We start from the raw sequence: 13,721 nt of genomic DNA, 5'->3' as shown, positions 1-13,721 counted from the left end.
TTGTTCCTCTATCTTCATCACTGTTGTTGGGGCATTATCCACCAATTTCATTATCGCTGCTATAGGATGATCTCCAACAACTAAAAATTTCATTCAGCTTTGCATGCTGTTTCCTGTCCGTACGTGCCTTACTTCTTTTCTCAGTTCTTGATTGCATTAAAGAAAGATCCTTATCTACCTGGCCAATCCATCAATGGCATTTGTTTTCCCTCTGAGCAAGAAAAAATTTCTTGCTTTCTGGAATTTTGGTCAGGTAAAGTCATCCCTATGAGTAATGTCAACAATTTCATTCAGATTTCAGGTAAACTCTGCTTCATTAACCCACTGTGTTTTAGTTTTCCTTTGTTGAATTTTATTTTAGTTTTCCCATTTTTCAAAAAGTGTCTCCAGTTTGATAATAGCATTATGTTGTGGACAAACTGAAATCTAAGCCTTGTTCCAAAAAGCTGCAGTCTGTGAGCTTTTATGAAGTCTGTATGAAATTACTTTTCCTTTTGTTGATACACTTTCTTCAGAACCGAAGAGCAATGGTGTATTTTTACTCCTTGTTGCAATATCCATTTGAAATGATATATTGATACAGTGTCAACTAAAGTAATACTGAAGAATCTTCTTTAGTGCTTTTATACAACCACAGAAATTCTAGCAACAACTGTCATGTCATACAGAATATTCCAGAAGCAAAGAGTGACAACATGAATTGCTCTTATATGGAACGTTCTTGAACATTCAGAATAATGTAGAATGCTCTGGAATATTCCAGAATGACCTAGAATATTTTAAAGTAGTACACTAGAACATTTCTGAGTTGTTTTGCCTTTATAAAATTTAAATAGAAATACATTTGTACTCTTACAAACTTAAAGCTGTTTATGATAAACAACTATCACCTCATATTACAATTTGAAGTCATTCTTGAAATAAAAAATAGGTCATTTTGATTTTTTATAGTTACAAAGTTGTTTTGATATAAGGTATAGAAAATAACATATAAAATATAAGGTTTTACTGAAAAAAAAGTTTGAAAGTTAGGAATTATACAAAGAAATTTTGAGATGAGGAAAAGCATATTTAATCTTGAGATGGAAATTACTATGCACATAAATTGTTCAAAATAGGTACTCAATATATTCATGGATGAATCTTTATTTTAGTTTTTTAAAAATATTTCACTAAAAGTATGATTTTTTTTATATAAGAAAGACTTTTAATACTAATTGAAAAAATAAATTTTATGAAGATGTATAGATTATATTGAAAGTTAGAAGTATTAAATACATAAAAACTTTAAACAAGTACAGAGAGGTCACAGAGTCAGGCAGATTGATGAAGTCCATCTTGAAAGAGTTAAAACTTATTTCCTTCTTCTTAATAACAGTCATTACAGGTCTGATATTTATGTGCTGGATGTCTCCTGTACTTTGCTTCATAGATCTTCCTTGATTTTATTCTCTGACTACTAATTCTTTCCTGAGATATGGGCAACTAATGAGAAAGATCATATCTTTTATATCATACCGATTCCATTTATCTTGGTCCTGTATACACAGATTACTCCTGATCATCTTTTGTGTCCAGTTTCAATAGTCAAGTATTACTTGGCATACACAGCTCCATTTCAAGATTCCCACAGTTGTTTATTTCCATGTGACTACTGCTCTTCTAGGGATCTTTTATCCTCTGTACTTAGTAGTTGATTTATCAGTTTATCTAGATTATCTACTCCTCCTCAGATGAAAATGTTTGGAGACTGTATCACCCTCACAACATTAAATTTGTGCCACTTTGCTCACTTTCTAGCCTTGTACTTTTGATGACTTACATACATGGTCCTCCAAACTAGAAGGTGGACTAAACTAAACTCCTTTCTCTCCCATTATCTTCACCATCTAGCAGTTTTGTTTCCCTCAGAATATCACCTCTCTCATGTCTACTCACCATCTTTAATGGGGAAATCCTTCTTCTGTTTCCTTTATAATCTAGTCTCATTCCCTTCTCTGGATATATCTGGTAGCCAGTATTCCTTTTCAGCATACACTTCTCTAAATCAGCATCAAGTCAGTGGTAACAAAAAGTATTAAACCCATCCATCCTGCTGTTGTGCCTACTGTTAAGATGGAGTTTACAGCAAGACCACTACATTGTCCATTCCTTGTTGCAGCTTTTATAAATAATCATGGAAGAAGCCAGCACTTGGAAAGTATCTAACTAATTCTCTGGCTTTCTTACTCCAACTTTTCAAATTAGATTTCATGATAACCTATTTCATCTTATCCAGTAAAAGACCTTTGTGGTGATTCTCCAGTGTGAATTCCCTCAGCCAAGTTTTTGAGTAGAGCACAGGAAATCTTTGCTGCCACCAGTTTCTAGCTGCTAGGGTGGCTGACTTGAAAAGTTCCTCATCAGTTGGGTAATCCCTCCAGAAAGTCTGCATGGATAGCACAACATGATGGAAATTAGGAAAGGGATGTCTTATGCCAGCATAATGCAGGCCACTTTCTGTTTCACAGTATGCCAGTTTCTTAGTAGCTTTGGCATCTGAATGGGATAGGTTTCTCTTGATAAGATAAGAATAAACTGTGCAACAGAATACATACCAAATTATACAATGTTACCATTGCCCAAGCCATGTTAAACCTACTTACCTGTTGTGTGTAAATTTGTAGTCAGTCATACTATTTTCCACCCATCCCTGTAACATATTGACTCATTTTACTTTCTTCATTTAATACTTCCATTCCCACCAAATAGTATGTCCTGCAGAAGATGAATGCAGTTTCCAATGAGTATTACCGTTCTACTAAACTCCTGTTTTAGGGTGTTGCACACCATGAGCTCTCTTTTTTTTTTTTTTTTTTAAGGTAGTTCATTTAGGTTTTTGCAATTGCACTGGCTTCTCCACCACATCAATGTGGGATTTCAGTTACTATGTGCAGAAAGTTAAGAATATCCATTTTGAAGTTAACATTTTTCCTTACCTGAAAATGCATTTGTATAAAATTGGAAATTATCTTGATTTCTTGTAGGTAACACTATTTGGCATGTTCTGTTGCTGCTTTAAATTGAAAATGTTCTATAATTTTTTTAAAACAACGGATAATGTGTAAGAAAGATCTTCGTCTATTAGCTAAAGTTTTTGGTGCACACTTTGTTTATGAATTTTCTGAAGACGTACATGAGAGCTGATCGTATGTAAGTTATATATATTGCTTTCTATTTTACCATAGGTTCATAACTGCTACACTGTCAGGTTGTGTAGGTGTTACTGTACCAATAATGTTGTTAAAGTAATGATATGAGTTGACTCTAGTTTTTTACATTTATTTACAGTTGAAACTAAAACTTCTTTATCAACATAGAAATTTGAAAAACATTCAAAAAGTAATTAATAAAAATTCATTTATTTCAAAACTAGCTGAAAGTAATTTACAAGAAATTAAAAAGCAAATTAGTTTTTAAATGTATGCGAGTTTGAACCATATGATAAGAAAAGAGCAACTCAAGTCCAATACTTAGTAAGTTTATTTTTAATCACATTTTAGTTAATCTGTTTGGTGGTTAATAATTAACTAAGTAATGATTTCATTAGTTTCAGAGTTAAAGAATGTTGCTATATGATACATGATACCACACTCATCCAAAATCCATTTTTCTTCATTCACTGGTTTTTGAGATATTTTAGATTTTAGGCTCCATGGGATTATACTCACCCAAGGGAAAAAAACAAAACAGTAGTGTATAGATTAATAATACAATTAATTGGTTAATTAAAGACAAGTTTTAAAATTTTTTTCTTGCTTTAATATCCAGTATTGTAATAAGATGTATTTTATGGTCTTTAAATGTTAAACAATTTGCATATTTACTCATTCTTTCAGATGGTAAATGATTATGAAACTTCTGATTTGTTTTTTCTGTAGCAAGAAGGTCAGAAAAGGTGTGTTCACTTTTATGCTTGCATCTGTGCCTTTGCAAGTGATGAAAAACTAGCAGAAGAATTTTCCCACTACATTATGCTAGACAATACTTGTAAGTTTTTATTTGTTTACATTTAATATTGTACTAAAATAAACAAAAGTTGTTAATAAGTTGTATTCAGTGGTGAAAAATAAAAGATTAAGCTGGAAATAAGAAAATTCATGTACCATGCCCACTTCAGAAATAATTGCAGACAAATAAAACATGAATTTGAAAAGAAATGGAACTCTTCAGTAACTGTTTGAAGTACTTTTTACTCAGTAATGTATTTATATTTGCACTTTTTCTAACTGAACTGCAGTTGTACAAAAAATAACTACTTTGGCTAGATTTCTATAAAAATTATGCACTTCTACCTTTGTGCAAGGATTGTAAAGTGACAATTCATGAAAGTAAATCTCAGTGAATCCCTTTGTTTGGGAATGAGGATCAGTATTATTTTATGTAGTTTCTATAGACAAAATTATTCTGAAAGCTTTTATAAAATGCAGAAAGTAATATGTTTTAACTTTTATGTACAAATTACTTAAATAATGTACATGTAAAAATTTATTGAAGAACATCTTAAACACGACAGGCATATGAAGTTTCAAAATTTAAAAAATTCTGAAAATCACTTTTTGATAAAAATAAAACTCATCTTGTACATTGGTAATATATTAAAATAAATCAAACATATGTTCAAGTATTCATTACACTGTTGATTATCACAATTGTATTCAGAGCTTTAAATAATTATCTGTTGTTGTTTTTTTGTCAAAGTCCAATTATTTTGTTTCACTTAATTCAAAACACAATTTCACAAGATAAGTTATTCTTTCTGCCATGTTATTATAATATAGCCTGTGATAACTTCAATTTAAAATATCTCTAACTGTTGGTTACTACAATTGTATTCAGAACTTTAAATAATTGTCTCTGTTTCATCAAAATCTCAGGTTGGTTCAGTTACTTTAAAAACAATTGACAAAACTAATAATTTACTCTGTTATTACAGTACAAGCTGTGATAATTTCACTTTGAAAATTGCTACTATACATTCTTTGTGATTGTACTCACTATCATGCAGTCTAGATCTATTTTTCAGACTAAATTTTTGACATGTATTTATACTTTCAGAGAGATCAAAAACAGTCTACACACTACTTAGATATTATGATGCAATAATACTTAATCAAAACAATAAGAAAAGCTTGGAAGACTTTAGTTAAATGACACAATAATAAAACAATCCCAAATTCATAATTATTGAATTACACAATGTATGATTCATAAACAGTTACATTTACATAAACAAACTAGCAATAAACTATTACTTCTAAAAATAACTAAATGTAACTCTCTCATGAAACTTAAACAGTAATGTATATATGAAATCTTAAGCCCCTTTTCAAGAAGAATATTTACAATATTGTTTTATACAATGTACAAAGATGTTTTCAGTTCATGCACAAAATTTATTCATACAGTATGCACCAACATTTCCAGTTACCTTGATAGCTTGAGCACAGAAACAATAGTTGTGGAGGTACAATGCCCACCTCCTGATTCTCACACTGTTAATTTTTCATCTCCAGATGTGTGCAAGGTGCTGATGGTCTGTCTAGATGATGAATTTATTCCTGTAGAAGTAGTTTTGGAATTTCTAGATGGCAAATACGTTGGTCAGACACTCACATTCAATCACAGAGTAGTAGATCTCACTACTTAACAATTTTTACTGATGTACCTTATGAGAAACAGTTTATCTACATCATCTTTCAGAAGTACTGCTCCAGTTCCTATGTTTGAAGCATTTGCATGATGAACAGTTTGTTGAAGTAAACATTCTGAGGATTGGCAAACTTCCTAGTAAGTTCTTCAGCTTCTGGAATGCCACATGCTATATTTGTTTTGCACTTTACATTATTGGATTGGCTTTTCTTGTTTAGTCAAGTCAGTGGTGTGGCAGCTTCAACTTCCTGTAGTATTCTGCTGACACCATCAAGGATCAGACTCACTATTTGGTCATTGGAGCTGGTGCATGTGCATCTTGTATGTAGGTTAATGTTTCTTTTTCCATGGTTATCTGTCTATTTTCCACCTTTTATCCAACAAAGTCTGGCACAGAGTAACCAGTATAGCATTTACATGTTCTGATGCTGATAACTGCTGCCATTACTCACCTAAACAGCTCTTTGAGTTTCTCTCCAGTTGACTGTGACAGTCAGAATGTTGTCCACATAATATTCAATGTTAGTAGTTTTGTGCAACAACTTTCTCATCACATAGTTAAATATCATTCCATTTATATACTTCAGACATATTTATTCCTTTTCTTACTTGTGGGAATTATCACTCAGTTTTGTCTTGGCCTCCTCCTGTACTTTTACCATAGGAATAAGTTAATCTTCTTCCCTAAGCACTCGTTTCTTTATGAAGCTTGTGTGAATTGGGAAGGATTTTCAATGCTTTCTCATTCTTTCCTTTTCTTTTCTGTACAAAACTTCTGACCAATTCCTTTATGCTGTATGGTTTATGCATTGTTATCTCACTTGTATTGTTTCTTTTCAGAGCATTTGTCAGTATTTTTTTCTTCCTGTGGGGTTCCTTTTCATCTGTTAGCATATTTTTTCCACATTTTCTGGTTGGAATATACATCCAATCTGGCTAGTTTATTTTTTTGTGAGCATTGACCATTTCCATGTTTCTTCCTATCTTCCTGTCAAGTTTCTATTGCAACTTCTCTTGCATGTAGCCATTGATATCCCTTGTTAAAAGATATCGCAAATGTTGAAGACCTCCAGCATATCACTGTCACATATTCTTAGGCCCTTAAGAGATTTTACCTATTTTTAGTTCTATCTCCCTCCATTCACAATTCTTCACCATTTGTAGTAGCTATCTGATGGTGAATTGTTTCTTTTTCCATTTTGGTTTTAAATCTCCTAACCACCTTAACATAATTGTGTATATCTCTGTTAGGGGGATGATGGAACCCATCAAGTGACAGGTGATGTCTCAAAGGAATACTTTATCCTAGAATATACACCAGCTAGAAGATAACAGAAAGTGATGAAACTTTGTAGAATGGACAGCAACTGCCTGTTGTGGAGACACAAGTGTAGAGGGCGACGTTTCAAAAGTCTTCCGCCTTTTGTCTTCTACACTTGTCTTTCCACAACAGGCAGCTGCCATCCATTCTACAAAGTTTCATCATGAATACTCTGCCTGGACAATCTATGAAAGAATAACATAAAGTATTAAGCCCATCTTTCCCTGCTTAGTGCTAACTGTTGAGATGGAATTATTGACATGACTGCTTTGGCAAATTTATATATTTTCTTTTCCAGGCTGTTCTACACTTGCCAAACGTGTGTGACTCCCTGTACACCTAGCTAGTGTCTAGCATCTTTAGTCCTGGTTACTTATTGCACAGTCTTTCAAAGTGAGACATAAATAGATATGAAAATTCCTGTTTCAATCCAAGCATCTGTGGCATTCTTCTCTGTCCTTTTTTGCCATTAGGGAATATAGAGAATAAATGTGGATAATTCCTCATTGAAATTGTGCAGTCCCACTGGTAAGAAACTTGAGTGGACACACCCAACAATGGGAAGTTAGGACTAAGGTATTCCTAGTAGTGAGGTACAGGCTGACCTACTACATTATCCCAATTAGTCCAGTTGGATAGATCTTGTGTTCTTCTCAGGAAACAAGACTGGGATGTTTCTCTCTGCACTTCTTTATTGTGGCAAGTATCTCACTTAGGTATTTCTCCAATATAGAAAGGCCTAACTTGTAACCATAGCCATATTACATTCGTGTTCAGCTGCTGTGATATAATGGATAGTTGAGTGGTCTTTCCACCTGTGTTAGCAACATCTTTAGGCATTAGGCAAAAGATTCCTTTGACAGTATATTTTTACTCAACTAATTCTCTTTGTTGAAGAGTATTTCCTGCTTGAAATGGTTGTATTCTTGCACTGGGCTACTTCTTCAATGAGTGACACACCCTATGGACTTTCCTTTCCTAGGAATATATTTTCAGGAAAGAGTTTATATATGTAATTTCTTTATTTGTACTGGCCCCTCCATCATATTTAATGTGGGAGTCTAGCTGTTTCTTCTGTGGAGAAGTGAATAGCATTTATGAAGTTAACATTTTACTTGCATGAAAATATATTTCAGACACTCACCTTTCTGAAATGCATACTACATTATATTTTAATTAGTGAATATTTTTGGTCTACCTAAAATTTTGTTTTTACAAAATAAGTGACTTACTGTATTGAAGCACTGCTGTATTTTTTTGATAGCTTACTTAGTAATACAGTTCTTGATGTAACTGCAGTTCTCAGCAACTTGAGTCACTAAATTTTACATACATATGAGCATGTCACATATTGGGAGTTGTACTGTGTTTTCTTGAGTTATCTTAAATTTGATAGAGTATTTTAATTATTTAATCATATTTTGTTGAATAAATAAATTGGTGAAACTGTATTTTTGTAAAAAGCTTCCCCAGAAAGGCATTTGGTTGCAATACTTAGTGATCCAGAGTATCAACAGTCATGTGAAGTGAAAGTAGAAGTTCTGCCTGAAACAGCCAGTCTGATTGCTGCAACGGAAGTGTCTCCAGTTATCGAAGAAGTCCGAACACTAAAGAAAAGAAAGAAAGATGATTCTTTAGGTATGTGAAAAATGTATGTTCTTTGTGAATTAGTTATGTAATATTATATGTAAAATGTATGAGGATATATATGTATACAGGTTGTGTCTATTCTTATGTATTATTAGTTTTACATATGATCAGGGTTTTATAAATGTAACTTGACAAAAAATTTATGATTTCAGTTGTCAGTTTTATTTTCATGTTATCAGGCATGTTTTAAAGCAGTTTCATTCTGAATGTCATTTTCACATCAGTGGCAAATGCTTGTTAACTGTTCATACTTATGTTTTGTTAAGTATTAATATATGTAAGGATGATAATTTTTAATCACCATTTCTTTACCTTTAGTGCATTAAGTTGTTTTTTTTGTAGTTTATAAAGTATATAGAATATAGATCTGCTATATCCTGCAACTCATGAGAAAAACTTATAAACACACTATTATGTCACCTTAATCTATTGACTGTTGATTCAGCATGTAGTAGGGTGCAGTGTATGGCTTGTAAAAACTCCCTGTGTGTTTAAAACTGCCCCAGCAGACAGTTAAGACAGAATCATAATTCTAAAGAACTCTGCCCTCCAGGAACAAGAAAAGACAGAAGAATGATTTGCAAAGATCACCAAAGACTATTTTAATTACTGAACATACTTTCAAGCATGAACAGTGTATTAAATGAATGCTTAAGGCACTCAGTTTTCAAAAAATGGCTGTACATATCAGAGAATATTGTACAAAATAGATATTTAAATTTATCAGTGTTTATTATAACACATTACCATAAATTATTCAGCACCCAATATCTGGTCTTAGAAATTTAATAGTATTGATATGTAAGATATTCATCCATTGTACAAATTGGGTGTAGGATTCTTGAGGAATGAGAAAAGAAGGCTTGTATCTGATTATTATGAAATTTTTTATGAACAGAGATTTAAGCAGTATTCCACATCTTGACTAGTTGATGGGTGGAAATGAGATTACATGAGATACATGCATTAATTCTGGGCCAGTTAAGAAGAAGATTAAAGATTAGATACAAGAGTTACTTGCTACAACTTTTGTCAGTTCTTGAATGATGAGAAGGTACCAGAGAATTGAAAGTTAGCTAATATAACTCCTCAATTCAAGGGACATGGTAAAATTTGCCTCACTAAATATGGAACCATTAGTCTTACATCAATTGTGGGAAAAGTTTTGGAAAGTCTTTTAAATGATACTTTTCAAATTCATTTAACAAAGCTTATAATTTTATTGGATAGTCAACGTGATTTTACTAAGGGAAAATCTTCTTATAAATCTTCTGACATTCTTTGAAAAGGTTACTACTTATGTAAATTAAGATAAGAGTGTAGACTTGGTTTGTCTGTGTTTTCTGAAAGTATTTGACAAGGTGCCACATAAAATGCCTGTAAAGTAACTTATCTCAATAGGTGTAGGGAATCAGTTAACTAATTAGATAGAAGAGTGGCTTGACGTAAGAAAGCACAAGATTGTTATAAATGGAGTTCAGTCAAACTGGATTAATTTTGCAAGTGGTGTACCTCAGGGCTCAGTCTTAGGATCATTGCTCTTTTTGATTTACATTAATGATATAGTTGTAGGAATGGTAAATAAATTACTTAAATTTGCTGAATATACCAAGATTTTGGGTGTTACTGGCTGTAAAGAGGATGCTGCTGCTTTACAAAAGGATTTAGATAATTTAGTGTGCTGGGTAAATAAATGACAGGTTTTAGTTATGATAAATATAAGATATTGCATGTGGGTTGTCACAATTTGTATTATAAGTACAATTTGGATGGGAATAACCTTAACAGTGTTATGAAAGAAAGGGATCTATGTATAATGGTTGGTCAGTCTCTTAAATTATCTGAGCAGTTTGCTCTTGCTAGTGGTAAGGCAAATAGGATTTTAGGTCATATCTAGAGAAATGCTAGATCTAAGTCTAAAGAGGTTATAATTTCATTGCACAGGTCACTGGTTAGGCCACGTGGAATATTGCATTCAGTTTTACACTTCTTACTTTAGGAAGAGTATTGAACTATAGGGAAGGGTTCTGAGAAGAGTTACTAGGATGGTACCTGAGTAGTTGTCATATAAAGAGAGGTTGAAATTTTGTAAATTGTTTTGTCTTCAAAAAAGAAGAGTTAAGGGGTTTTTAATTGAGGGGTTTAAGATTGTAAAAGGAATTGATAGAGTTGGTGCATCATATTATTTCTTACCTAACTGTGAGAATAGAGGACAAAATATAAATTTTTTGCAGGGTAGGAGTCATCTTCAACCAAGTCAGTTTTATTTTTCTAACAGGGTGGTTGCTTTGGAATAGGTTGCCTTCAGATATTGTGGAAGCAATAAATTTACATGAGTTTAAAAGAAAGCTTGATAAGTTTTTGGATGATAAGGACTGGCTTTTAGATTTATTTATTAATAGTTTTAGTTTAGTTTAGAAAATAGAACAGCTGAGATGGACAAGTATGTCCCATGTTGTTATTAAATCATGGACCATGCTAATGGTTCGTAATGGGGATTGTCCATTTGTTCTTCTTTATTATCATTCAATATTGTTCTGCCAGCTTAAGACAAAAATAGCCATGAGTATTGAAATAAAACCTGGGAAATATTACTAAACACATCTTTGTGCATTGTACTTTTTCAGTTTATTTGACTACTTAACAAATAACAGAAGCTGTAACTGCTGACACCCAATCACTTTGATGTTGTCTGTGGTTTATATGGAGCCTCGTAATCTAATATATATTTTTACATATATAACTATGGATGTAACTTTTTTGGCACACATGACATGTGTACCATAGTAATTATTGCCTTATTGTTGCAAATGTATAAATGTCATGTATCATTTATTTATGTACAAGGTTCTTGCCTTTTCAGATGTGACACTGCTGACTGCATAAGTTTTTTTATCACTGAACGATCAGGTTGGGCCATGTTACATAAGCATCTAAAATGTTGTACATACATCTAGGCTGTCTCCCATAACAGAAGTTTTTCATCCATAGTTTAAATAGAGCACCAAGCTCAGTTTTAAGCAGTAGATTGGTAGTCATCCTGATGACTGATTATAATTGTTGGATTATAGCTAACACTGCATGATTGAGAAATTTATAGATACTGCAGGTAGAGCAGTCATCCTTAAAGATGATTGTCAGGAGTAATAAGAATTTTGCAAGCAGGAAATGTTAAAAATGATGGCAAGTCTAGGCACAGTGAGACAGAAATTTTGTAGTTATGTATTTTATTTATTTAAACATATTTTGTTTTGTATAAAGTACACAACAGTGATAGTTCACCAGAGTTTAGGGTTATCACAGTGGAAGAAGATCATAAAAGTGCCACAAGCCAAACTCCATCTGAAATGGAGGAGGGTAAAGCTGTAATGTGTGCAGAATATCAACCTAAGAGAAAATCTGGCCAGCTGCAGCAAAATTGTGATCAGCATTACTATGGCCAGTAGGAAAGAAAAAGAGGAAAGGGGAAATGTAAAACCTGTAAGAAGTATTCAAAATGCTTATTTGTATACATATGTCATTACATTTTGACACACTATCATATATTTGCATAGATTATATATGCATACATCTATACAACTTGAAAATTTCATATAGGTATCTATATATAGTTTTACAACTTAAAACAAGAGGAAATCCTCAATAGCTGTGGCTGTAATTAGATCTCATATTAGTCAAGAGATAGAACTTTAAGCTAAAAGTTTGTACTTGAAAAAAAACAAAAACTAGGACATTCTACAAGCTACTATACATACAGCTATAAATAGTAGGCAGCATGCATTGCATATGTACAAAGTATAAAACTCATGCAGTTATAAAATCCAGTCCATACATCATTCCAGTATAATTCAATAGTTCCTCCAATTCATTGTTTACAGACTCCCAGTATAGCTACAGACATACATATATAGTTGCTACATACATTTTGCAAGCATATACATATTATATTGATCACCATGCATCGCCATGATTGTACATATAATACTACTATCAATCATAATATTGTGGCAATGATATCAGGAACAGTAGCCATCCAGTAGCAACCCAAAGGTAGTCATTGTTTCCCAAGAGCTAGAAGGGTACGAGTATAGACCCTTGTGGGCAGAGCACAAAGGTTGTTTCCTAAAAGAGCATTATACACCAATTACGTATTTCATTAAACTGTTTCAAATAAGACAATATTGCTGTTATACAAGTTTATGTCTGTGATTGGCATAAAAAAATTAAAGAAACAACATTATTAAAAAATATTTATTTAAGAAATGGGAGTAGGGATATTCAAAAAATTACAGAAACGATGTTGGTAGCTTAAAGTGAAAGTGCAACCACAATAAAGCAAACAAACAAGCTTAAGTTTTGAGACATAGTGTTGACATTATTTTCTCAAGTTAGAAATCCCTATTTCAACTACATGCTTAAAAGTTGTAATATTTTGATGATTTAGTTATTGTTTTACTCTAATGAGTCAAATTTATCTTCATTCTGGGCCTACATTTATATTCAAGTGTATGTGAGTTTATGAATGTTACAATCACTAGCCTATAACTTACTTAGAAATGTTAGCTTCTAACATCAACATGAATTTAGTCAAGTGTTAAATGAATCTTAGTGTCATTTATTAAAGATGTTTTTGTTGTTGTTTTTTTGTATCTAAAAATGTTTAAGCAGAATGTGACTGATTTTTCTGAAGGTTTATAAATAATCTACAAACAAAAGAAGTTACTTGCTTTTTCATAGCTATATCGACTTTTGAAAGTAGCAGTTCAGTGAGACTCATTCATAGTGAAATTCATCAAACCTCAGGAGAATAAATCCAATATCTGTCTATTTTTGTTGTTTTTGTTTATGGTATTTTTCAATTTTTATTTTCAAATATTTGTATTGTATTGATATTTTATTGTAATGATTTTGCAGTACAAGTTAGCAATGCTTTGCTGACACTGCAGGACAGTGTAACAGCAGTAAATAAATCCAAAACTTCAGCAAAGAGATTAATAGGATCTCAGCCTACAAAAAAGACAGGTACAGTGAACAAAATGTTTTCATTCTTGAAATCAGT

At 32.3% G+C, this 13,721-nt stretch overlaps 1 protein-coding gene across 7 annotated transcripts in view; it reads left to right on the top strand.

Moving 5' to 3' along the window:
• Positions 1 to 13,721, top strand: part of LOC143229108 (uncharacterized protein C2orf42) — a 100,964-nt gene that overhangs the window by 57,092 nt on the left and 30,151 nt on the right. For 6 of the 7 annotated variants that reach the window (XM_076460948.1, XM_076460949.1, XM_076460950.1 and 3 more), the window contains 3 exons: positions 3,921 to 4,029; positions 8,477 to 8,650; positions 13,577 to 13,684. In XM_076460948.1, coding sequence (XP_076317063.1) covers positions 3,921 to 4,029; positions 8,477 to 8,650; positions 13,577 to 13,684 — 391 coding nt within the window. The remainder of the gene's footprint in view (positions 1 to 3,920; positions 4,030 to 8,476; positions 8,651 to 13,576; positions 13,685 to 13,721) is intronic. The other variant, XM_076460953.1, reaches the window with a different exon arrangement.

Source organism: Tachypleus tridentatus, chromosome 10, assembly GCF_004210375.1.
Source record: "Tachypleus tridentatus isolate NWPU-2018 chromosome 10, ASM421037v1, whole genome shotgun sequence".
Taxonomy (NCBI): domain Eukaryota; kingdom Metazoa; phylum Arthropoda; class Merostomata; order Xiphosura; family Limulidae; genus Tachypleus; species Tachypleus tridentatus.
The sequence above is the reverse complement of the archived record's forward strand: the minus strand, read 5'-3'. Positions and strand labels throughout refer to the sequence as shown.